Below are 24,711 nucleotides of genomic sequence, written 5' to 3'. Positions count from 1 at the left end.
TAAAAAGATCTTAAAGTTGTTAATTTAATAGATTTATGTGCTAATACAAAACGTAGCAAAAATATCTGAAAACCTTAATACTAACCTATACATCTAGAACCTCCTTTAAGGGACACCTCTATTAAAGGGACATTCTTTCTGGCCCAGTCGCTTTGAATGGGTACCTCCATGTATTTGCCTCTGATTAAGGGACAGTCACAGAGAAAAAAATATATAAAAATATATTTCAGTGCATAAGAAATTGAATTTACTGGAATTTAAGTTTCATTTTTCCTCTATTAGATGATGAAAGTTTGACATTAACATATGTGAATGAAACAAGCATGTTTTGTAAAATTCTTGTTGAAATCTACAGGCATGATTTGCCACCTAAGCAATTTATTTGAATAGATTCAGGGCTGCCGGAAAGTGCACAGGAACTAACAAGCTAGGTAAACACTAATTGTAATTTACATTGTATTTATTGCCTTGTAAATTACATGGCATCAAGCAAATCACTTCAAAAAAAAAAAAAAAACTCTGTAAGCTACATTTCAACTTATGGTTAATTTTACCATTACCAAATTTTTGACTAAATTTTAATTATTAAAGTAATAAACATAAAAATTTGAATAATTTTGAATTTTATTTAGTATATGAAAAATATTTTTGGCATTTAATCTTAAATGAAAATAGTTTTGTCTATTACAAATTTCCCAGAACTTACTTTGAAAAAAAAAGTAATGGACTTTCAAGGTTTTCCGAATCGCACACCCACTTCGTTCCACCCTAAACCAGTTTGATCAAAAGCCTTGGTTTTCATCATCGCCTCAAAGCAACTGTAGGATACCTTACTGTTATTCCTGGAGATGTCTTACTGATGCTCTGAGACGATGATATGTACGTATAAAACAATGCTTAGAGCGCAACATAACATGGATAAAAGTGATCATGGGATTGTTGTAAACAACATGACGATTGATCTAAACTACTTTCAAATGGCGTAGCTCAGGACAATAACAACATTAAAGGAAATAAATATACCAGAACAAGATTCACAATTAACCAAGAAATGGGGGAAACCAATGCAAAAATTCACGAGAATAAACCTAATAAACATTGTAAGTCAAAGACTTTTTAAATGATTTATTTAGCTTGTGTTTTAAACCCAAGGATTTTTTTCCCCATGCAACCAAATTATAATGAGTGACAGAATAGCAATAACAGTTTAGTGGGATATCAATGTTTGTGAAAAACATCATACCTTAGGCTTTAGAATTGAACTAACTAGAAAATATGACATCAAAGTTAAACATAAACAATTTATTTCACCACAAGTGAATAAATAAATTATAAAACAATGAATTGAAATGCATCCGTATTTATCTATACAAAACAAAATTCTTCTGGATAACTTTGTCTAATAATGTTTGCACAACTATACATAATACTTATATGTATCACAATTACAATAACATCTACATTATATACACATAAAATTAAAGCAATTTGAGAAATAAAACTATCGAAGAGATTAACACCAGAATATGTGCTTACTTTCTAATATGTACATTAAATAATCTACTGTACTGACCCTTGTTTCATTAACATTACTACACTGGCTTTGTAAATCATTGTTGAAAATTAATTTAACATTAAAATATGCCCTAATATTATATGCCCTTATTAGAATGCTGATTGTGATAACCAAAATCTATTTTGTTTTAATGGCTATTAATGCAATTAATTTTATTATTCTAGATAATTTACTTATGCTCATGCAGAGTAAACTGATGGCATATGAATAGCTAGGTAGAAGTTAATTTAATTTTTAAAGCAAATTTAAAGATTAACTATTTTGATCATCTTGATACTCCATATAATCATAATGCTTTTGAATATTCCTGATCTGATTGTTTCACTTGATTGCATGTTTTTAAAAGACATAATCACATAATGAGTTAACATTCTGATCTACGAAAAGAAGAATCTTGGCTTCTTTCCTGATGAGCATGTTCTAAACCATGCAGAACGGAAGAAAGCTGAAGACTAATATCCATGAGCTGCCTACACACATCCCCAATGTCATGTTCTTCTTGTGACATCATAAAATAACCGGTTCTATTTTCACATAAATGCTTTGCATAAATACCAAGGATTACATCTACATCATCTTCTTCAGTGTTGCCAAAAATAGAACCAGGAAATATGCTACGATAGCAATGTAAATGTCGGATGGCCTTTCCCCATTTTCTAGTATGAATCAGTTCTACAAGAATGGTTTCAGCTTCTTGATTGGAAAGGTCAGATACATCAGGCTGCTCTGATGGCGACAATCTGTCACTTTCAGTATCTTCAACAGCTCTGACAACTTCATTCTTTACTGATGTAATGTCTTGGGATAAATCAACTATATGTGCTTGTTGCACACCAGCAGAGAGATGCTGCAAAAGTTTAGCATAGCTTTCCAATAAAAGCAACAGCTGAAAATGAAGTTTATACAAGCATCTACAAAGATCAATCCTGTGTTCTTCAATGGTTCCTTCTGGAATGGTTTCACCAAGCTGTTCCAATTTAAATGCAGATCTTAGGCTATCCATGCACTCCATGGTGTGTTCTTGTTTCTCCAAAAAGGTCTCCCAATGCTCCTGTATCTCTAGAACACAAAATTTGTGTCTTTCAAGATGTAGCATTATTTCAGGATCAATATAAATAAATGGACATTCTACTTGGCAGTCAAGCATAGTTAGGAAATGAGATGCTACTCTTCTGAATGCATCCATTTGTGAAATCAATTGACAGCATTCACGTGTTAATCTTGTAACTCTTCTAAATACCTCTTTGAATAGACGAGACAGAGTCTGATATGTATTCGCTGCGACATTACCTGTAGCATCAGCCATAAGTTCACGAACATGGGATCTCCATAAGTCATCAACGTCTTCAGATCCTGCTGGCAAATGAATACCAACAAATGGAGAGAAACTTGGTGAAGTATTACTTAAAGTTAAATCCCCATCACTAGCAAGGCTGTGAGTTGAACCCGAAGCAGGACTAATAGGCCTTCTTCTGTGATCAGATAAAGGCAGCGAACTTGGAGGGAAAGCATATCCACTGCTACTGCTTGGCATATCTGGATGAACATCATCAAGTGGGGAGACACTACCCATCTCATCATCTGAGGATTCTTCCTTCCTAGGACTTAAAGTTGAATTACTGGTGTTCAGACTAAGCTTAGGTTTTGATATATCATCAGCACTGCCATCATAGTTTGACAGCGAGCGCCGACGAACGCCCCAGTTGAAATTATCCATGCTCTCACCTTCTTGACTTTCCAATTCATACTCCAAGAAATCAAAATCCTTAAACACTCCAAACTGAGCATGCTCTGGATGGCTATCTTCTAACTTACTCTCAGCAGATTCATTATTTGTGGCAGAAATTTCTTCTGTACTGCTACACATAGAAGATTGATGTTCAATTATGTCACTACTTTGACTAAATATAACTGAAGGGCTTTTAGGCAAACCAACTCGTTGACCACAACTTGTGAGCAATCCAATTAAATGCTCCCTAGTACGAGCTTGAGATAACCATGGACGTTTCCATCCAACAGAACCATTTTCTGTAAAGGAATGATTATGAGAAAGACTGCGGCGAGGAGATGCTGTAGAACCTTCTTTCTCACTGTCTTTGGGACTATCTTTCAACAGGTATCTTTGTCCAATTATTGGTGTAAGGGATAAATCAATTGTAAAGTCCATTGTTCTACCTGGCAATTCTCTCTTACTACCAAACTCAGAATCGGCAAATGAAGTATTTGAAGCTATGCTCACACTGTCTATTGCAGAAGTTCCAATGCTGAAAGGCGCAGGAGGAGCAGCAAGTGTTGAGGAACGAGTTACCACTAATTTTAATATTTTTAGAGCATCTTTCCACTGAGGTCCCTCAATATATCTAGATATTACCCTTAATAAATCAGCATTTATTGTTTGAGCTGAAGTCGTAACATCTAAATAGTGTAAAACACAATACAAAATTCCAAGAACATGAGGAATAAGATTTTGTGGCCCTTTCTCTAAAATTTCAACTAAGAAAGTTATTAAATTCAAAAACACGTGACAGTAAGCATCATATAAATATTTAACGACACACTTAGTCCACTGAAAACTTTCCTTACTAAATGAACGTCGACTATACAACATCATAACAGTAGCCAAATTTTCCAACTTTTTGGATTTTTCCATGCAAACTTGAGCGATATTTTCAGCACTTTTGATGCAGAGAGTACTGGGATCATCGTAATTCAGTAATAAATATGGTAAAAGGGCCATCACATGGAAAGGAAAAGCTAAAGACTCAGAAGGATCCACAACTGGAATGTCTAACAATGAAGTAAACTGTGTTAAAATTTTTGTGGTTGGATCAAATGTATTAGGTGATGCACAACCTTTTAAAAGTAAAGCATGAACTCCAGGAAAATTAGACCACTTCAACTGCATTTGAATTTTTTCCAGTTTTTCTTGATAGTCGGTTCTTTCCAAAGGTAATTTGGTCAACACTTTCTCAAGAAGCCTTAGAGCTAGTAGAAATTCGTATTCGTAATCAGATTCTAAAAGTGATACAGCGATCCAAAAAAACTGAGCTAAAAGGGTTGTTCTATCTTCTTGAGAAAACTGTTCATCAGCCATTTTCAATGACTGAGCACTTCTAGATCGACCGAGGTTATTTGACTTCAGTCGAACATCAATATCTGTGTTGCTGCGATGACGAATGTCTCTCACTTCAAGTGTTGGTGAATCAGGATATTTTTTCCCTGAATACGAGGTGCTTCTTTGATGATTTATTGCCATTGGAAGAGGATTGCTAGAGCCACATGAATGCCCCGAGTGAGAAATAGTTATAGGTGGAGCACTTTTTCTATTACTTTCTTTATTTAGATTCGGGGTTGACTTAAAGAAATCTCGCATTATATCACTAATTTTAAAAGCTGAATCTAATGAATCAATTGCTTCTTCAAGGGTTAGCATTAGTTCTGTTACATAGCCTTGCATATCTTCGCCTTGTTCAGTAACGGTTTCTACAAGACGAGACAATATATCAGAAAGCATTCTGGCATTAAGAGGTACTTTCAATGCTCTAAATATTTGAAGTGAACGCCCAGCATAATGACGTGATGAGCAAGACAAAGCTAACTGCAAAGCTATTTGAGCCCAACGATCTTGAATATGAGCAGAAGGAACTGATTCTTTGAACACAAACAATACATTTTGTAAAAATGTTGTCAGCTGTTCAGCACTTTTGACCGACCAAACTTTTGCAGTAATATCTTCATAGCTCCACAATGCACTACCTTTCTTTGATGCTAGAAAATCTATGAGAGATTTTACAGTACCTTCAACATCAGATGCTATTTTATTTGTTTCCAATGCCTGTGTTATTATGGCTTCTTCATTAGCAAGTGTTTCACAGGAACTACTATCATGTTCTCTACTTGATGTAGATTCAGTTTCATCAATTGAAGTATGTTTAACAAGCTCTTTCTTTTCAATTTCTTCAAGCAGGTTTTGCTCAGTGAAATTCATTCTAGCAACCAGTGCTTGTGCAGGTAGACCATATCCTAACTCTTGAGTTTTATTGCTCAACAAAATCTTTGCTATGCCTAAATGATCTTCATGCTTAGCCAGAACAATTAATAATTTCAGTAAAAGGGTTTTGCAATGCAAATGAACTAACGGGCGAGTATGATCTAATCCTAAAAATATTACATGCAACATCAAAGGCACATGGGGTGTCCAATCAATGTTGATGCCATCAATTACATCAGCTAATAACATAACTGCTAAATTACAACGATGAAAACCAGTGACAGGTTGAGAGCTATCAGGGAGAAATTCAGTTAAAGGTGCATAGTAACCTCCAAATTCAGGCATTGGTAGGGGATGTGGCTGCGGAGTCTCTGGTTTTGCATTATCTTCTGCAACATGACAAAGTAACAAGAAATTTTCTTCTTCAACAGAAGAAATCACAGTATTCTGCCCATCATCGCTTGCACCAGTAGATGATGGGGCATGATTTCCTTTGCATGTATTAGTAATGCTGCATACACCCTGAACAGTATCTGCACTGCAAGTATCTTTCCTAATTTGGCTGTCTTTTTCGCAACCACTTTCTGTGCTATGTCTTTTGGTGTGCAGAGTTCCACGCTCTAGAGTTATTTCAGTTCTAGGAGCATCTGGCTGTGAGCTTGAACCACCATCATCAGAATGGCTACTTTCCTTACGAATGCTGGTTACACGAAAGAAAGGAGGAGTTTCTGTTCTTTCAATCAAGCAATTAAGGGTTTCAACAGTTTGCATATCAGCCATCATTTCATCTAACAGTTTCTCTGGCCTTGCTTTTGCCATGAACAACACTACACGTTTTGCAAATACAAGTAATTCATTTGGCGCTAGACCTGTTATAATGAACAAGTACCGTATAATTACTTTGAGATTATTTGGCCAACATTTACATAATGAAGCCCACAATTCTTCAATTTCTTGAGGATGGCTGTCACCAAATTTAGCTGTAATGTAGAACAGATTGTTTAAAACCATCTCAGTTGCTTCGGCAGAACCCCAACCTTCTCTACGATCAAGGGAAATACTCTGACAAGTTTCTGTGGAACAAAATTCTTGAATTCGGCTTAAATGGGCTAATGGACTACACTGTGTGATATTAGGATCTACTAATTCCATATTATAAAGCCACGGTAATGCATACTGCAACAAATTTTGTCTTACGGGTGGACGAGCGGTTTGAAGTCTGTACGTAATTTCAGAGAAAATTGGCATAGTTAATTCAGGATGCAATTGGGCCAAATGATGAGAAAGCTGCATTTGTGTACATGGATATCCTGTCGAAAAAAGAACATCACAAATTTGAGGAAGTTTTTTGCGCAGTAAAACATTCTTATTAACAGCATCAGTTTCACCATCAACAGAAAGAGATGTGGAACAGCTGAAAAATCGATGATCCAAAATCTGCAAGAGCTGAAGTGCTGTTTCTTGAATTCTACTTCTGGGACAGCCAGTATTCAATAGTGTTACATTTATGATAGCCATATAGTGATCACAAGGATATTCTCTGGCGCTAAAAATGGTCGCTAAAGCGTTAAAACATCCATCAGCCATTTGAATATCACCAGTATAACAACAATCTACAAGCCAGTCTAAAAGCATGCCACAATCTGAATTGAATTCTAACAACAGAACAACAGTCTCTTGTGCTAAAAGATATATTCGTTCAGATTCGGAATTCAGCAAACAATTTAACCAGGCATAAAATGGACCCTCTTCACTAATTCCTTGTGGATCAAAGCATGGACCACAACATAAAACAGCTGACATCGCTTGTAGAGCTGAAAATTCAAAGTCAGAACAAGGCTCCTCTTTGGAACTCTTTCGGTCACCAATTCCAAAATGTGAACTATACTTTCCACTCCATGATGCAAAAAGATAAAATAAATTCCTTCTAAGATCACATCCAAGTAAATTATTCCTATTTTCAAGAGTAAAGCTTTTGATTAATTTGTGTATGAAACCACAGAAATGTTGTTTGATTTCTTGAACAATGCTTGGTACATCTTTATCATTTTCAGTTTCAAGGTACAGCCGAGCACCATCAATATATTCAACAAAAGTAGTGTTAAGAGAAGATGCATCTCTATCTAAAACACTGTTGCTTATGCCAAAGGTTCCCTGTTCAGCAATTAGTTCTAAGACTCGAGCAAGTTGCACTCTGAGTACATCACGGCGTCTTCTTCGCCTCACATTCTCTTGCTTTCGATCGATAGCTTCCCTTATATAAACAACTAATTCCTCCATTAGATCTTTTACTGCTAAGTGGTTAACTTTAGATAAACCAAAAACAATGGCATCTCGCATGTCTGCTTGTTCACTCCTAAGCAAAGGTGTTATTTGCTTGAATAGGCTAGAGACCTGAACACTAGCATTGTTAGGGGATCTACTGTCCGATCTTTCTGAACTAATGCTGTCAGGTGATGAACTAAGACTTAGCTCAGTGACAATAAAATGTGCAGGAGGAGCACAATTGGGAGGAGCTAAACGACAAGCAAACATCAAATAATTTCTCCACAACGTTAAATGATTTTCCCTTTCATTCAATGCCTTCTTTACAACAGTTGGCCTCAACAGAGAAGCACGATTGTCACTGACAGGATTTAAGTCCAGATAGCTGAAGAGTGTCGTAATTCTGGAATAAACGATGGGCCAAGAGTGAGCTACTGCGGTGGGGCACCTTTTCAACAAATTACTATTGTCAATAAATCCTAACAAACAGACACACCACGGATCTAAACCAGAGTTCTCGGATATTTCGAGATTGCTTGATGCCTTATTTGAGCCTTCTCCTGTGTCATGAAGACCTGATGTCCAAGCTGAGCTGTTTCTTTCAGTTAACCACTGTAGGTCAATATGTGAAGCAGAGAGTAAAGCGGCTTTTTCTGCAGGCGGCAGAAGAGGCAAGCATTTCTCGGCGACCAAAGGACAACATTGATCTATAGCTTCTGTAACACAATCTTCTTCACAAGAGGGAACAAGTGTTTTTAAGAGTGATTTTGTTTCTTTTAAGATATGGACAGCTAGTCTTCGATGCGAAACCCGACAGTGACACAACATGACTAGAGCCACTGCTTCGATCAGATGCAGTACAGAACAAAGATGGTCAATTTTATTTTGTTCACGGGAATCCTTTTTGAGAGAATTTTGAGAATGTGATGATAACGAATTTTTCCAGTTTGTAAGAAACTGTAAAAGCATGCAAAGAGCATTGTCTAATAATTGAGGAAATGTGTCATTTACTTCTCGTAACATGAACTGCACAAAACCATAAATGACATCTTCCCTCCAGTCTGGAAAATCTAAAGTCATATTTTGCAATGATTGAAAAGCCAGTGCTCGCAACTCTTCATCTATATGCACGGTTAGCCTCGACAGTAAATCCACCAGATCGTGACGGCTCATTCCATCGGGAATCAATCTGGGAACGGCCGCAACGCAAGTCCGAAACAAATCGATTTTCGGCTTTCGTTCACCGGCAATCATGTCGTCTTTTTCCTTATTTATGTTCTGCACGGTTGTCATCATGAGGGGTCGTCCAAATTGCACATCTAGTGCTTTTAAAATATCATCAAAAACCTTCCTCACATAGGGATAGTAATGGGACATTCCTATTGTTCGAGCTGTCTCATCCGTCAGCATTTTATTTAAAAATGTTTTCTTCACACGCAAAGTATTCCCAGACGGCAACACACCAACTGTTCTAGGCATAGGAGGATCACCTTCTTTTTGCTGCAAACTATCTGCTACAACTAAAAATGCTCTCAAAGCAATGCTCATTCGCTCAGGGGTAAGAATAATTTTTATCGGCCTTCCGACAGATAATAAATCAAACACAATTTCTTTCATAGCAAAATCTAATCGTTCTTGAGCAACAAACTGTATAATTTTAACAAAAATATTTAATGGTGTATCTCTCGGAACGATAGCTTTTGAGCCTTTGGGAAACAAGGAGTTAACAATGCTCTGCAATCTACTTTGAGTAGCTGTGTTACTTTCACATTTTATTCGAATCATGTACACCCATAGCAATCGATACAGGGATTCAAGAGCTACACGGCACATCTTAGGATCTCGATTTTTAAGATGAGATAGACACATAGCAAGGAAGTAATGCCAATTTTGAAGGAAAAATGGTTTTTGACTGACACATAATAAACAAGTAACTAATGGGAAAAGTGCTAAACTGTGTTTCTTTTTAGTACACAGATCTAATGTATGAGAATACAACATTTCAACAAATGTTTTCAAACACGGTACATTTACTTCATTTTTCACAGTTGCAGCTACAGGTACTAAAATTTCAACAAAAAGTCCTGCCAATGCATGCTTGATATCTTTATCTTTGACCTCTAAGAAATATGTAGCACATTCTTGCATAAACTGAAAAGATGCTTCAAATTCTTCGATAGGAACCATTTTGACTCGGAAAAATTTCATACCCATTAACAAGCTTATAATACTTTGAGTAGTAATCGGGTTAGGTTCCTTACACCGAAGCTCCTTCAATTCTGCAACAAAGCGTTTGCGCACAGACTGAAAACGAGATTGTGCCAAGACACCAATGACCTCAGCATATAAATCAGCAATAATATTAACATTTTGAGCATTTGGACCAGTTTGAGCACCTTCCCTGAATCTAAAATGTTTAAATGCTAAATTTTCAATATAATTCACTAAGTCATCATGTCCTGGATGTACAGAAAGCTGCTTTAACACTTCAATCAGGACTAAACAAAAGATGAATTCTACAGCAAGATCACGTCTTTCCTGCAGATGATCTTTCTCTGTTTTCTCTTGAATGTCACTTTTACTCTTAGATTCTACTTTTAACTTGAAATCCTGAGATGAAGAAGAATCAACACCTTGACGATCATACCAAGCATACAGTGTGCGGAGCAGAGATGGCAAGCAGTGTTCGGCAACAGAACCAAATGCGCTCAGAAGTTGATCGAATAATGCGTCCTCTCCTCTCTGTAAAGATTTTGACAGAGGTCTTTCTAACGATTCAGCCAACACCAAATCAATTTTTCGTTCAGCTTGAACGGTAAATTCAGCGAATAGAGTTCTCAGTATAAACTCACCAGGCTTTGCTTCAATATCGATATTTATTCCAGATGGAAATGTCTGTCGCTCTTTCCTCACTCCCCACGGAAGTTGACACTGAGTGCAAATATTGTAACAGTTTGACTGCGTCTTCGATTCATTTGAAGAAGACATTTTTTAATATTAGAGTGGGATCTGTGTGGAAAACTTCATTATTTCATGGACACACGATTCAATTTAGTGAACTGAATTCGAAACCTACTATCAACCACTGAGCTAGCAAAATCAACAACAATTAGACACATCAATACAGGTACAGTGAATGGTTCAGAATTTTTTACTCTTCGCATTAACTTCTAAAAATGTTTTCTTGCTTCATTTACAACTTAGATTGAAATTTAAAAAAAAATATGGGAACAAAATAAGCATAATGAAAGTATATCAGTCGAATATACCATACATTAAATTTTTTTTTTACTTTTCAGTGCTGTCCATGAAGAAGAACATCATGTAGTAAATAATGTAAATTGTAAACGAGCATGTCTCGTTCTTTCACTTTTGTTACAAAATTTTTATTATATGAAAACGTTTATATTATCATGAAAAAGCAATTTTTTTAGTTTTAAAATATTCCGAACTGAAGGTTTTGTTCATGCGTGAATTAATTTCGTTCAAAAAAAATTTGTTAGGAGCTTTCTTTTAAAACGGGACACAAGAGGTATGTTTAAGTTGGTCTTGGTTTTGACAAATTACAATTGAATGCAATTAAAAGATTTAAAAAGTTATTTATTGTAATTAGCTTTTGCAACCACAACAGTGTAATTACAGTTTTGTAGGGCCAACAACATCGTTGCTACAACCCTATTCCAAAAGTAATTTTTCCCAATTGTAAGATTAGTTAGGGAATTGGAAAGCTTAAGCAATGAACCTCACTGGTTCTTAATGCGTTCTTTTTGATTTTCAAGCTGTTGTTATAACCATTCGAAAAAAAGCAACAAAATTTAGCTTTTATTTAGATCAAAATGAAAAAAATAAGTTAAATTAAAATTCAAATCCTATATTTTTTCAAGGACTTCTGATTCTACCAAATCTTAGGTGTTAGTGATTTGGCAAATATAAAATAATCAAAACTATATCATCTTCTCAAAAGGCTAATGTGACCAGATTTTTCGAGCTAAAAATCAGGACACATGACGGGGGGGGGGGGAGTAGTTTTTTTTTTCATAGGCTTAATATTTTACGCAACAGAAAAATGCCAAGAAATAACTCAAATGTACCAATAAAGAGCTCAAGTCGAAAATAATTTAATAGTATTGATGTAAAGAATATGCATCACACAACAAATTTATTAATCAAAATTATTATTTTCAGTTGTACTTGCTGTTAGAGGCAATTTTAAGAAGCAAATTCTTGTTGCCTTTCAGAAAATCAAGGAATTCCTTGCATGAATAAGAAAAGTTAATTTTAGTTAAAAGAAGACTTTTTAAAGTGGCAACTGATAATTGCGTTTTTTCAGATGTCCAAATTTTATTCACCAAGGAAAATGTTCTTTCGAGGGACTGTCCCGCCAAAAGCGGGACGTCTGGTCACATTAATTAAAGAATAACATTTTACATGGCGTTCTTACGTTTACTGACAGCAATAAAACGAAAAAGCGTTTAAAAAATCAAGATTGTATGTTATATTTCCTGTGTGACGGAATTTAAACAAAAAAAGCAGGACTTTTTCGACAAAGCGGGACATTCCCTCAGCAGGACAGTAAGACAAAAAGCGAGACTGTCCCGCCAAAAGCGGGACGTCTGGTCACATTACAAAAGGCTAAACTATTTGTGTGGTATGTGAAAACTGAGTAACTTTTTAGCTCTACCTAATAATTCTGTACAACTGAAATTGTTTCAGGTTCTTACATGCGTATTAACTATGCCATCATCAGGTGAGTGAGTAGTTATTATTAAATCATTGTTGTTCTTCTTTTTCATAAATGTGCCTAAAATCTGATACAGAATTTCATTTTTAGCTGAACCAGATTCTCAAAATTATCGTCAGAAATATCGTAACTTAAAGAGGAAACTTAAAGTACTGATATATGTAAGTTTTTTTTTAAATATTTTCATAATATGTGATGTATTGCATCGATTTGTTAATTGTTGTTATGATGTTCGATTCGATGATATCCACCCCCTCTTACAATTAAGAACTCTGGCTGTATAATCTGACAAATAAGAATTCTAGCTCCTGATTGGATTTTTTTTACATTTTACAATTTTTTTTTTGGTTTTACCGAACTGATGCTAAAGTTCTGAAAATAGATGGGTAACTCGAAGCCAACAGTATAAGCTTAAGATATGGAAATGTAATGAAATATTTTATTATTTAGGCCCATGAAGATGAGTTTAATAAGTGTCGTAAACAAGCCTGCTTGTTTATTGCTGTTATTTCAAGTTTTTCCAGGCAAAGGGTGTGTCCTGTTCTAATTAATTGAGAAAAATGAAACAAACATCTTCTTGTTCAGAAACGAAAACCCTTTCCAAGGACGTATAATGTTAGGAGGTGCGTTTTTTTTTTTTTTTTGCCCTTTAATTAGACGAAATACGTGAAAGTATACCCTACATAAATCCTTAATTTTGAAAAAAAAACTAATTTCAAATTTGGAATTAGATTTTCTCGGTGAAGACCCCAAAGGTTTGTTCGAGTTTTGTGCCAAGTTTCAGGTCTAGGTGCTGTAGGGTCTTCTGGCCATCGGGTACAAACAAAGAAATGCAGTCACCTTAATATTTTTAGATATCTTCGGGATCAAAATAATAAAGTTAAAACTAATCATTTCATGTGCACCGCTAGCCATGGTTGCACTCATTTTTTTTAGTTAGAGCAGTAGCTCAGCTCGCTACACTTCGCTTTAATTTGAATTTTTAGAAACATATGTAGTATCTAATGTAGGATATGTATGGATCAGATGATTACAACTTAATTTTAACAAAACACTAATTTAGATGTTCTTGAGAAAAATTAATGTTTTTCTCTGGGAAAAATTGCTTCCCATGAGTCATGGAAAAATAATAGAGAGTCGTGGATTCCAATACTTTAAATGTAGCCGATACCCTGTATATTGTAGTATCTAATGTTCTGAAAAATAAAATTAAAAGAGTAATTTCTTTTCCTTTAATTATAGGAAAATGAATGTTTTCAAGAAGAACTCAAAAAAGCTCAAAGAAAGCTTCTCAAAGTTTCAAGAGATAAAAGGTTTGTTAAATACTCTTTTATGATGCATTTCAAATTTCATTTTATAGTGTAACCTGATTAAGTAGCTAAAATTTCCTACTGCTTGAAGTTATTACATAAATATAAAGATTTACGAAATAATCCCTGTTTTTCAGTTATTTTAGTTTTAGAGATGTACCCATTAGCACTTTGGCCGAGTACCGATTACCAATTATGTTTTAAGGAGAAACACCGACTCATGCATGATGAATTTTGAACTCATTGGAAAAGTAGTATAGACCTCCATGTCGATATAATTTTTAAAACCAAATTCAAGCTGAAATTTAACGACGCATTATTTAAAAAATTTTATCTGTCATAAATTTTTCAAAAAAGTTATTTTTGAAATTAAAAATAAATGAATTAATAAAAGTAGGATTAATCAAGTTGGAATAAAAACAAATTATATCAATCGGTTATAGTTCTAGTCTGCAAAACATAAATAATTTTAAAAGCAAATAAAACATTAAAAGCTGAAATGTACATAAAATATGAGCTAATGAATGTAAAGACATCCAACAAAATAATTTGATTTTTGTCGCATGTCTTTAAATCCATAAGCTCATGTTTTGTAGCAATTGAAGAAGTAATCTGTCTCCAGAAAATATCGAGAGATTAGTTTTTTTTTTTTAAATGCAATATTTGATTACTAAAGTATTTTGTTTTAGGGTGGTAACTAACTGAATATACTGAGTATATTTTGATTGTATTTTGTTTTCCTCCTAAGTATTTCGTTACCCAAATTCAAAGCCTTTTCTTACTCTTTAAAATAAAATATTAGTTTAAAAAACTAAAAAAACACGCTTTCATAGCGAAATGAACTAAAAAGTGAAAAATATTCTTTGGATGATAGTAGTTGACCAATCACTTAATTTTAATGACATACAAAAAAGCGTGGGGTGCTCTCTATTTACTATCTATTGTTTGCTTGGACAACAAATGGAAGAAATTCAAGACAACTGATAAGAAGCCCCCCACGCTTTTTTGTATTACATTAAAATTAAGTGATTGGTTAACTACTGTCATCCAAAGATTATTTTTCACTTTTTAGTTCATTTTGCTACGAAAGCGTGTTTTTTTAGTTTTTTAAACTATTATTTTATTTTTCTGTTTTTTAGCCTTATGTTGGAGAATTATCAGGCAGGTTTCTTTTTGTGCGGTATATGAAAATTTGAATCAGATTGGGACTTAATTGACGAAATCTTTACTAATATTATAAAGAGAGAAGGCGGTTTTTTCTGTGTTTATATGTTCGAGGTAATCTCCGGAACCACTGCACCTATTTGAAAAATTCTTTAACTATATGAAAGGTGCTTTCTTGCTGAGTAACATAGGCTATAGTTCGAAAAAAATCCGATAAATAGTTCTTTCTTTATTCAAATTTAGGCCCAAATTTCACGTAAATTACCTATTATTGGCTATTAAAGGGGTGAAAAATTACTTGCACATATTAATATTATATATCGTTAAAAACGGTAGAATTTTCTGCGTTCTAAACAATTTATTTAAATGCTCTAACTTAATTACGGCGGGAGTAATTTGGTTTTTTAGCTTGAACTTTTTTAGGCTTAGCTGAAATTTAGGCACTACTTTCTTCATTAAATCTATCAATAAAAAGTGAAGGAATTGTAACACAGTTTTCTTTTTGACAGCATTGGAAAAAGCAAGATTTTTTACTCCAGATCTCTCTCGACCTTTGGTCGAAAAAATTAGCTTGTATCTTCAAAGGAAAAAAAGTTACAAGCGTTTTTAAATCAATTTCGAAATATATCATTTTGATTCAGGTTGTCAACCATTTTATTTTCGCGTTTCCATGTTTACGCTTTTAAAATCCATCTTTCGCATTTTAATTCCTTAAAAGTATTTTAATATCTGTCGTCATTGTTTTGAAGGGTAATTTTGCATGGTGTTTTTTTTCTTTTATTTAAGTTATTCTTTAAGTTATTAAATTATTCTTTTTATTAATTGTTGAATATATGTCCCTTAACACAATTTTTGTTCTCAAGGTAGACCGGGCAAAGCCGGACAACGCAGCTCTTTATATAAAGATTTGAAAGCTACTGTTAATGTGATTTTATAGATTTTTGTTTGTTTGGCGAAACATTTATTATTGCCAAAGAAGAAACATCCGCTTCACTCGCAAAAGGGCTGGGTTCTGGTAGCGTGGTCGCTTGGCACGTTAGGCGCTGAGCAGTTCAGTCTAGGATTATTGTTTTAAGACAACCGTTAATGTAATTCATTGTTTTGGCGATTTGTTTTGAAAGAAAAGATACTTTTGATTTGTTTTTATCCGAGTGAAATGTACGACATTTTCTTCTTTTTTCTGACGATGATTTTTGTATGTTCCACTGGATTTTTTTTTTTTCTTTTCTTTAGACCGATGGATTATGATAGCGCGGTTGCTGGGCAAGTTTGGCGATAAGCAATTGAGCTGCAGAATAATTTTTACATTTGAAAGATATTATTTGATGTCTTTTTTTTTTGTTTGTTTGTTTGTTTATTTGGCGAAATATTTTAAATTGCAGTAAAAACCGCTTCACTCGCAAAATAGAGTTGTAAAGCAACTGTAAATCTAATTTAATGATTTGACGAAAAGTTTTAAATTCCAAAGAAACTTAAATAGTTTTTTTTTTTCTGGAAAGGTGTGTAGCATTTTATACAAAGAAAAACGATCATTTCACATCAGAGGGGGGAGAGAGCGTCAATGTTTTTTATTCAACGGACTTCCATTAAATTTTTAGCACGGGCATCGCTGTGCGGGTACTGCTAGTTATTTGTAGAACGAGTGCGAGGTAATATCTTAAAGTTAAGATAAGGGCACCTCGATGGGAAGCTACTGTGAGTCATTGATGTATGTTTGCGGAAATCATATTTATATTACTTTGAAAATTTGAGATGCATTTGAATAAAAGTTTTGTTCAACAATGGTCTGATCAGCAAAGAATTTCCAATTAAAGACTCACCTAAATTTTGGCATGAAATTAGTTAAAAACAATTATATTTTATGTTCTAATTACCTTAGAACATTGGAACAAATTTTGTCTAATGCAGAAAAATTAAAGGTTTTTGTAGATATTTTTAAATAATTTTTGCAATCATTTTTTAATGTATTTTTTTTTTTAATTTTTCCTTTTTCGCATTGTTGGATTTATGCCAAAATATTGATTAAAATTGAAGGAAACTAACAATTAAAAGAGCTAATTAATTAATTTGATCATAGAATATTGCATTGTCATCAGGTTTGAGGTCGCGTGCCAAATTTCAAAAGAATCCAATCGCAGGAAGTGGGAGAAATTTGAGCTGCAAGATTCCGTTACAAGATACATACATACATACAGGTGAAGCTAATAAAAGCGTGTTAAAAAAACTTAATTTTTACTTCTCTGTATTGTTATCATTGTTCCAAAAATTTAAATTTTCTAAACCATGGTTTTAAAAATTCATAAGTCGCAGAACAGATGCTTGAGCTGAAGAACAATTCTGTTCAAATGAGTGAGGAAAACTCAGACTAGTTTTCTGCAGAAATTCTATAGATTTCTGTGAAATTTCTGCAGAAACTGCCGATTTTCTATAAATATCTTCCAACTCAAGATAGAATTTTGCACAAATTTTGCAGATTTCTTCAAATTAAAAAAAAATCTAAAATTCTCGGAAATTACGATAATTCAGCAGAAATCTTGCGAAAAATGTTGAATTCATAAAGTCATCTGCAAGAATTTAAGATTTACTTTGAACTTAAAGAAATCTGCATAATTTGTGCAAAATTCTATCTTGAGTTGGGAAAATCGGCAGTCTCTACAGAAATTTCATATTCAAAAACTGACAGACTTTTCTAGCGGTTTTGGTTCCCCTTTTCCTTATTTTTCTCAATCGATCTTCACCACTGCAATTTCCTCCATAAACATATGTTTTGGAAACATGCAAACATTGAAACACATCCATCGCCGAAAATTGCGTGTCTTGTTTGAAATTTCAATTCTTTTGCATCCTGAAAATATTTTAATTATTTAGAAAGTTTTAAAGTAGTTTATTATATGCTACCCTAACTCGAATCATTTTATTTATTATTTTAGTAATTTATCCCAAGGCAAGGTTCTCTAAATATTTTTTTCCTACTACAGAACTGATTACAATGAAAATATTTTATAACTGTGTTACACAAAAGCTTTTATAAAACCAAATTGTTTTGCATAAACTTTGCAATATACTGTCCACAGTTTTAGATAAAATCATGTCTATTCTGTAAATTATAAATAATCTAAATTACTTTATAAAATTTTTGCTTCTTTTGTTTTTTTCCCCCTTTTTTGTGAAAGCTTCTTGGTGTTCTTTTGATGTGGATATTAAATTGGTTAAAAAAAATTTTTTTTGTAGTATAATGTATTTTCTAGGTTGTAATTTTGTGTGCTTATTTTTCGTCTCATTATTATTTAAAATAATTGGGCTCTATTTTGTTTACAGCTTTCTTCTGGACAGGTTATTGCGGTATGAAAATGTTGATTCCTCATCTAGTGATTCTGAAGCCACAGTTTCAAGTGATTCTGATACACAGTTTAGAGCAGAATTACTTACTTTAAAAAAGTGAGTGCTTGCTTTGTGATAATATTTACTTAGGGATTTTGAAAAGAATATTTTAATGTTCATATTTTTGTGTGTTTTTCAAAATGTACTCATGAGTTGTATACTTGAATTTGTGTGACCACCTTGGCAATAGGGACGTACATAGAAATTTTAAGGCCTGTTAAAAATGATTTTTACGAGCCCCCCCTCCATATTGTTTACCCCTAAGTCCCTACATGTATTCCACCCCTCATTTAAAAGATTCACAGCCCCTTCTGGCTCGACCCTGGGCCAACAGGTAACTCTTCTCCCCCCCCCTGTGCCCGCCCCTGATTGGTGACAATTGTAAGTTTTCATTATGTGTCACTGAATAACATGTAAAAGCTCTTACTGTATTCATCTGCATATTTTTCTTTCTTTCTTTTTTTTTTTTTTTTTTGCAATACTCTTTACCTGCAAATAATGTGAATTTTCATTTTAAAAATGTCATACAGGAAATACATTGAAACGTTGGATCACCAGACAAATCCACACCCTGCTATGACACTCAGTTTTGGAACTGCTGATTTAAAGAGTAAAAAATGAAACATACCTTTTAAAATTGCAAATTGATCAGATAGTGTGTAATTGGTGAACAAATAATTATTTTGTATATCTTTACTAATTTTATAAAGAGGGAGGGCGGATTTTTGTGTGTTTATATGTTTGAGGTAATCTTCGAAACCACTGCACCTATTTGAAAAATTCTTTCACTATATGAAAGGTGCTTTCTTACTGAGTAACATAGGCTGTAATTCGAAAAAATCCGATAAATATTTCTTTTTTTATTCAAATTTAGGCCCAAATTTCACGTAAATTGCCTATTATTGACTATTAAAGGGGTGAAAAATTACTTGCACATATTAATATTATATATCGTTAAAAAGGGTAGAATTTTCTGCTTTTTAAACAATTTATTTCAATGCTCTAACTTAATTACGGGGGGGGGGGTAATTTGCGTTTTTAGCTCGAACTTTTTTAGACTTAGTTGAAATTTAGGCACTACTTTCTTCATTAAATCTATCAATAAAAAGTGAAGGAATTGTCCCAGTTTTCTCTTTGACAGCATTGGAAAAAGCGAGATTTTTTGCTCCAGATCTCTCTCGGCCTATGGTCAAAAAAATTAGCTTCTATCTTCAAAGGAAAAAAAAAGTTACAAGCGTTTTTAAATCAATTTCGAAATATGTCATTTTGATTCAGGTTGTCAACCATTTTATTTTCGCGTTTCCATGGTTACGTTTTTTGAATTCATTGTTTATTTCCTTAATTTGCATCTCATTTCTTAAACTTATTTTATTTCATGTTTCCATGGCTACGCTTTTAAAATCCATCTTTTGCATTTTAATTTCTTAAAAGTATTTTAATATCTGTCTTCATTGTTTGGAAGGATAATTTTGCATGACATTTTTTTTCTTTAATTTAAGTTATTCTTTAAGTTATTAAACTATTCTTTTAATTAATTGTTGAATATATGTCACTTGACACAATTTTTGTTCTCGAGGTAGACCGGGCAAAGCCGGACAACGCAGCTCTAAATATATAAAGATTTGTAAGCTGCTGTTAATGTGATTTTATACCCTTTTGTTTGTTTGGCGAAACGTTTATTATTGCCAAAGAAAAAGCATCCGCTTCACTCGCAAAAGGGCTGGGTTCCGGTAGCATAGTCGCTTGGAAGGTTAGGCGCTGATCAGTTCTGTCTAGGTATTATTGTTTTAAGGCAACTGTTAATGTAATTCATCGTTTTGGCGATTTGTTTTGAAAGAAAAGAAACTTTTGATTTGTTTTTTTTTTCGAGTGAAATGTACGACATTTTCTTTTTTTTCTGACAATGATTTTTGAATGTTCCACGGGATGTTTTTTTTTTTTTTTGTTAGACGAATTATGATAGCGTGGTTGTTGGGCAAGTTTGGCGATAAACAATAGAGCTGCGGAATTATTTTTACATTTGAAAGATATTATTTGATGTCTTTTTTTGTTTATTTGGCAAAATATTTTAAACTGCAGTAAAAACCACTTCACTCGCTAAATAGAGTTTTAAAACAACTGTGAATCTTATTTAATGATTTGACAAAAAGTTTTAAATTCCAAAGAAACTTAAATAGTTTTTTTTTTTTTTGAAAAGGTGTGTTTACCATTTTATACAAAGAAAAATGATCATTTCACATCAGAGGGGGAGGGGGCATCAATTTTTTTTATTCAACGGACTTCCATTAAATTTTTAGCACAGGCATCGCTGTGCGGGTACTGCTAGTATGTATGTGTGTGTGTATATATATATATATATATGTATATATATATATATATATAATTTTTCTCATTCATCAATTTAAAAAAAAATTTTTTTTAATAATTTTTTTTTCAATAGAAAGAGAGCTCCTGTAAATATTGAAAATCAAGACACAGCTCCTACCACATCCACTATTAATAACACTGTAAGTACTGTGCAAAAATTTTATTCTTTGTAAAAAGAAATATTTTGTGACGAAAATTTTTTTGTCTTCAACATCCAAACCTCATCACAATCTAGATTCTACTGAATATGTTCCTAATAGAAGTGCCAGCTTTAAATATGTCTGCAACCATTTTAATTCTTTGTTCCAAATTTGTTTTCAATTGTTGATGAACAAACTTCTTAGATTTTCAACTGGTAACTTTTTGCCCACTGACAATAGACTGCAAAGCACATTTGCTCCTTTTTATTTCTACTATGGAGTTTGAGTGATCATCATTTAAATTTAAACTAGCATAATGTTAGATAAACCACAAAACTATCAATAAGTAAAAAAATCACAAGAAGAGATGGTATTTTCTTGACCCAAATTACAAAAACAAATTTTTGAATGCTGTGCTCAAAAATTGTTCTAAGCTTACACACAGTTTTGATTTGGTAAATTTATTTATTATTGAATTAAAAATAAGAAAAAGCCAATTTAGTCTTGAAACTTTCATTTACTAATCACGATGCTTTAAAAACCATGCTGGTCCCATAGTGATCTCCACTCACGTACAACTTGATGTTTTTATATCAGACTGCATCTCTAATACTTAAAGAATGTTCCAATCTATGCAATTGCACGTACTGCGCTATCAACTACTGCACGCTCATATCATTTCATCTCTAATTTCTTATGGTATTCCATTTTTTCTAGCCTCCCCCTCCCATAGAAGTTAGGCAACCTGGTACCGAACACTTTGTACATGTTACCCCCTCCCCTCACATATCACAGGTGAATCTGTAGTTTTTAAGTACTAGAACGACAATATAATATAACATTACTGAGTCGCAACCAATCTTATGGGAGCTTTTCTGGAAAAGCAGTACCAGAATGTCGTTTTAGGGCGTTCCTGGCACCAATTCACCCCTGACACACATGCACGCTTACATACATATATATGTTTTTGATTTATATATTTTTATGTAGATTGTCTTTTATTTAAAATTTTAGTCAACTACTTTTAACATGTTTTTCTTTTTATGTTATTTGTCTAGCAGTCCTATACAGAGGGGCATTTAGTTAAAACTCAAATTAAGGTAAGTGTTTTATGATTATGTCGTCACTGCTAATTATATTTTTATTGTACATGAAAGGTGATAACTAATAATACTGAATTGGTTTTGAAATTATTTTGTCCAATGCAAGCAAAGAACTATTATCAACGTATGTTATAAATAATTTTATACAATGTCTCAAAAGTTTTTAAATTTTGTATTCCATTTTGATATTCTTTGGAAACCCTGATAATTAAGAATTTTGAATGATTTAATACAAATACAAAAGTGGTGACCAGCAACAAGAGAGAGCCTTGAGCCAGGTAGGCAGGTCCTAGTCAGTTTATCAATCCGCAGTGAAGGTCAATAGACTTTAAAAACTATTCGCTCGAATACAAGTAACAGCTGCTTCTAGCAAACAATTTTCCCCAGAACTCCCAAAGTTTTTATCCTTTTACGGTAGAGTCCCAAAAATTTGGCATTCGATAGCCCAACATTCTGGATATCCCTGAAGCAGCAAAACATTGTGCAGTGCGGAAGACCATGAACATTATGTATTTCATTGAGATTTTTGTTAGTCTCTTGTTTGATGGGGTCTTGTTAATGACAGGATGCTTGAGGAGATGTACAATTACTCTTAGAAGCGAATGGGCACCGCTGAATCACAAGTGCGAATATTCATTTCTTTGCCAAATGTGGCCATTTATTAGCTAATGGAGGTTATCAAATGATCTCTCATTGTCAGAGGTTGCTCTTAATGCTATTTCTATGAATTATCTTAAACCAAAAGGAAAAGTATCAAAAGTAATGTGTTCTGATTTGACAATTAATTGCAGTATTTAAGAGATTATCAGTTATCTGAACCTGTCGGGACCAGACCAAATTTGAATGAGCAAAATTTTACATAACTAGACAAGTTATATAAGAGATATCCCTAACTACTCCAAACTGGCTGAAACATGCTTTTTTTTTTTACTCAGGAACTTTTTTTTATAAAACGGCTGATGTTTATTAAATTTTGTTGTGAATAGTTTGTGATATTGGTTGTGAATTTGTTTAAAACAAAATATTGTATGTGCACAAATTTACTCCACTCTTTATCCTTGTAACTTATTACGTTGATAAGATCTTTTTGGGAATTTTGGATCCAATTTTCTTCATTCACTTTCAAGCAGGGTTTTAAGCTGAGTTCAAAAGTTCTTTAGCAAAAAAGCTAGAATTAAGAAAAAAAAGCCTTAGGAAAAATTCTAAAATGTTGATGGTTAATGAATTTGTTTACATATTTTTCTAACTGCCTCTATGTGTTTCATCTTCAAATGAAAGCCAAATTCAAAATTCAGCCATGATATCTTTAAAGAGATAAATACACTGTAACTAATATTTAAAAAAAAAATAAAGAAAGAAAGAATTTAGAATTGTACTTTGCGTTGAGAGAACATAAGTTTGATTTTTAAAATGCCAGTTATGAGATACCCATCGAGACTAAGTATTGTTCTACTTGATAGTAGTTTAAACATGTGGCTAACATTTATAATGAGAGTAAGTTCAATATTGCCATGTCTGCATTCTCTCGCAGATCAAGCATCTTTTTTTTTTTCTTATTCAAGCAAAAAAGTGAAAATGCCTTGCTTTAAGTTTCATAATTTAGATAGTATTTTGGCATTTTGCCAAAAATGCGACTGAAGTGGAAACCCTGCTTTAAAGTGGTGCCAAAAAATTTGCAATGTTAATTTCATTCTACTAAATTCGGTACTATAGATTTTCTTACTGAAAGTTAAGTTTTGACTCCCTATGTGCTGGGTGACTAAAAGCATAAAATTTTCTTTTAATTTGTTTTGAATATGTTTTTTTTTTTTTTCATTAAAATAACCAGTGCTAGCTTTTCTCCCTTTTTGGCTAAAATGTACTACTTTTTTGCCAAAATATCCTACTGTTTGACTACCGAAATCCCCTATGACTTCGATGTTTATTTCTTTTACTATCTATAATTTTCTTTCTCTTTAAAAAATGAGAAGAACAAAGAAATTTTTTTTCTGAAAAAAGTTAAGATAGGGTGATTGGTTAATTCGAGTTTGAATAAGTGGTGCTCTACTGTATATATGATGGTATATTTCTTTGCAAAACTAAATGTTTATTAAAAAGATTTTCATTTTTTCAAATTATTTTATGCTTTTGATGCAATTAATACTCGAAGCAATAATCATTTATTGCATGTACCTAAGAGTTATTCATCTTCTTTCTAGCAAACCGTGGATGTAAAGAAGAAAAAGCCCCGTAAAACATGTCCTGCAAAACCAGGTTTGTAATTGATGTTCTGATGTATTAGCAGATTGATCCTGTAAAGACATAGCAAAATGAAAATGTCATGTGATATGAGATGCCTAAAACTTGTTGAAGGTTAAATTTTACTATGATTGATGTTTTATAGCTATGAAGAATTATTTTGAAAAAAAGAGCTTGTTGAACAATTGTTTATTTAGAAGAATAAAAAGAGATTCCTTTAAAGATGTTTCTTCCATTGAAGTCAAAAATTATTGTCCTAGATTTCATCTTTATTGATAATCTCGTTTTAAGAGTCGATACGACTACTTTCTTAGTATTCTATTTAATATTTCTATTCAAAATTGATCATTAAACTTTCTTTTGTAAATCACAGGCACTGTGTTACAGGAAAAACATTGCTTTGAAATGAAGTTTCGAACAGTTAGTTCTATATGC

At 33.1% G+C, this 24,711-nt stretch overlaps 2 protein-coding genes across 3 annotated transcripts in view; one reads left to right on the top strand and one right to left on the bottom strand.

Moving 5' to 3' along the window:
• Nucleotides 1-1,287: 1,287 nt before the first annotated feature.
• On the bottom strand, nt 1,288-10,820 carry LOC129219909 (protein furry-like). Its single transcript, XM_054854223.1, has one exon. It carries the CDS (start codon nt 10,818-10,820, stop codon nt 1,941-1,943), a length of 8,880 nt encoding a protein of 2,959 aa, XP_054710198.1. The 3' UTR covers nt 1,288-1,940.
• A 347-nt stretch (nt 10,821-11,167) lies between these two features.
• Nucleotides 11,168-24,711, top strand: part of LOC129220298 (uncharacterized) — a 48,932-nt gene continuing 35,388 nt past the window's right edge. Inside the window, exons 1-8 of one of the 2 annotated variants that reach the window (XM_054854697.1) lie at nt 11,168-11,364; nt 12,546-12,579; nt 12,664-12,734; nt 13,816-13,886; nt 18,366-18,485; nt 20,869-20,935; nt 21,997-22,035; nt 24,237-24,291. In XM_054854697.1, coding sequence (XP_054710672.1) covers nt 12,567-12,579; nt 12,664-12,734; nt 13,816-13,886; nt 18,366-18,485; nt 20,869-20,935; nt 21,997-22,035; nt 24,237-24,291 — 436 coding nt within the window. In that variant the 5' untranslated portion in view covers nt 11,168-11,364; nt 12,546-12,566. Of the gene's footprint in view, nt 11,365-12,545; nt 12,580-12,663; nt 12,735-13,815; nt 13,887-18,365; nt 18,486-20,868; nt 20,936-21,993; nt 22,036-24,236; nt 24,292-24,711 lie in introns of both variants that reach the window. The other variant, XM_054854696.1, reaches the window with a different exon arrangement.

Source organism: Uloborus diversus, chromosome 4 (genome assembly GCF_026930045.1).
Source record: "Uloborus diversus isolate 005 chromosome 4, Udiv.v.3.1, whole genome shotgun sequence".
NCBI classification, from domain to species: Eukaryota; Metazoa; Arthropoda; class Arachnida; order Araneae; family Uloboridae; genus Uloborus; species Uloborus diversus.
Note: the sequence above shows the minus strand (reverse complement) of the source record. Positions and strands in the feature narration are given on the sequence as shown.

What these genes read in the sequence shown, in the direction of transcription:
- LOC129219909 (XM_054854223.1), bottom strand. Translation starts at nt 10,820, where the DNA reads ATGTCTTCTTCAAATGAATCGAAGACGCAGTCAAACTGTTACAATATT.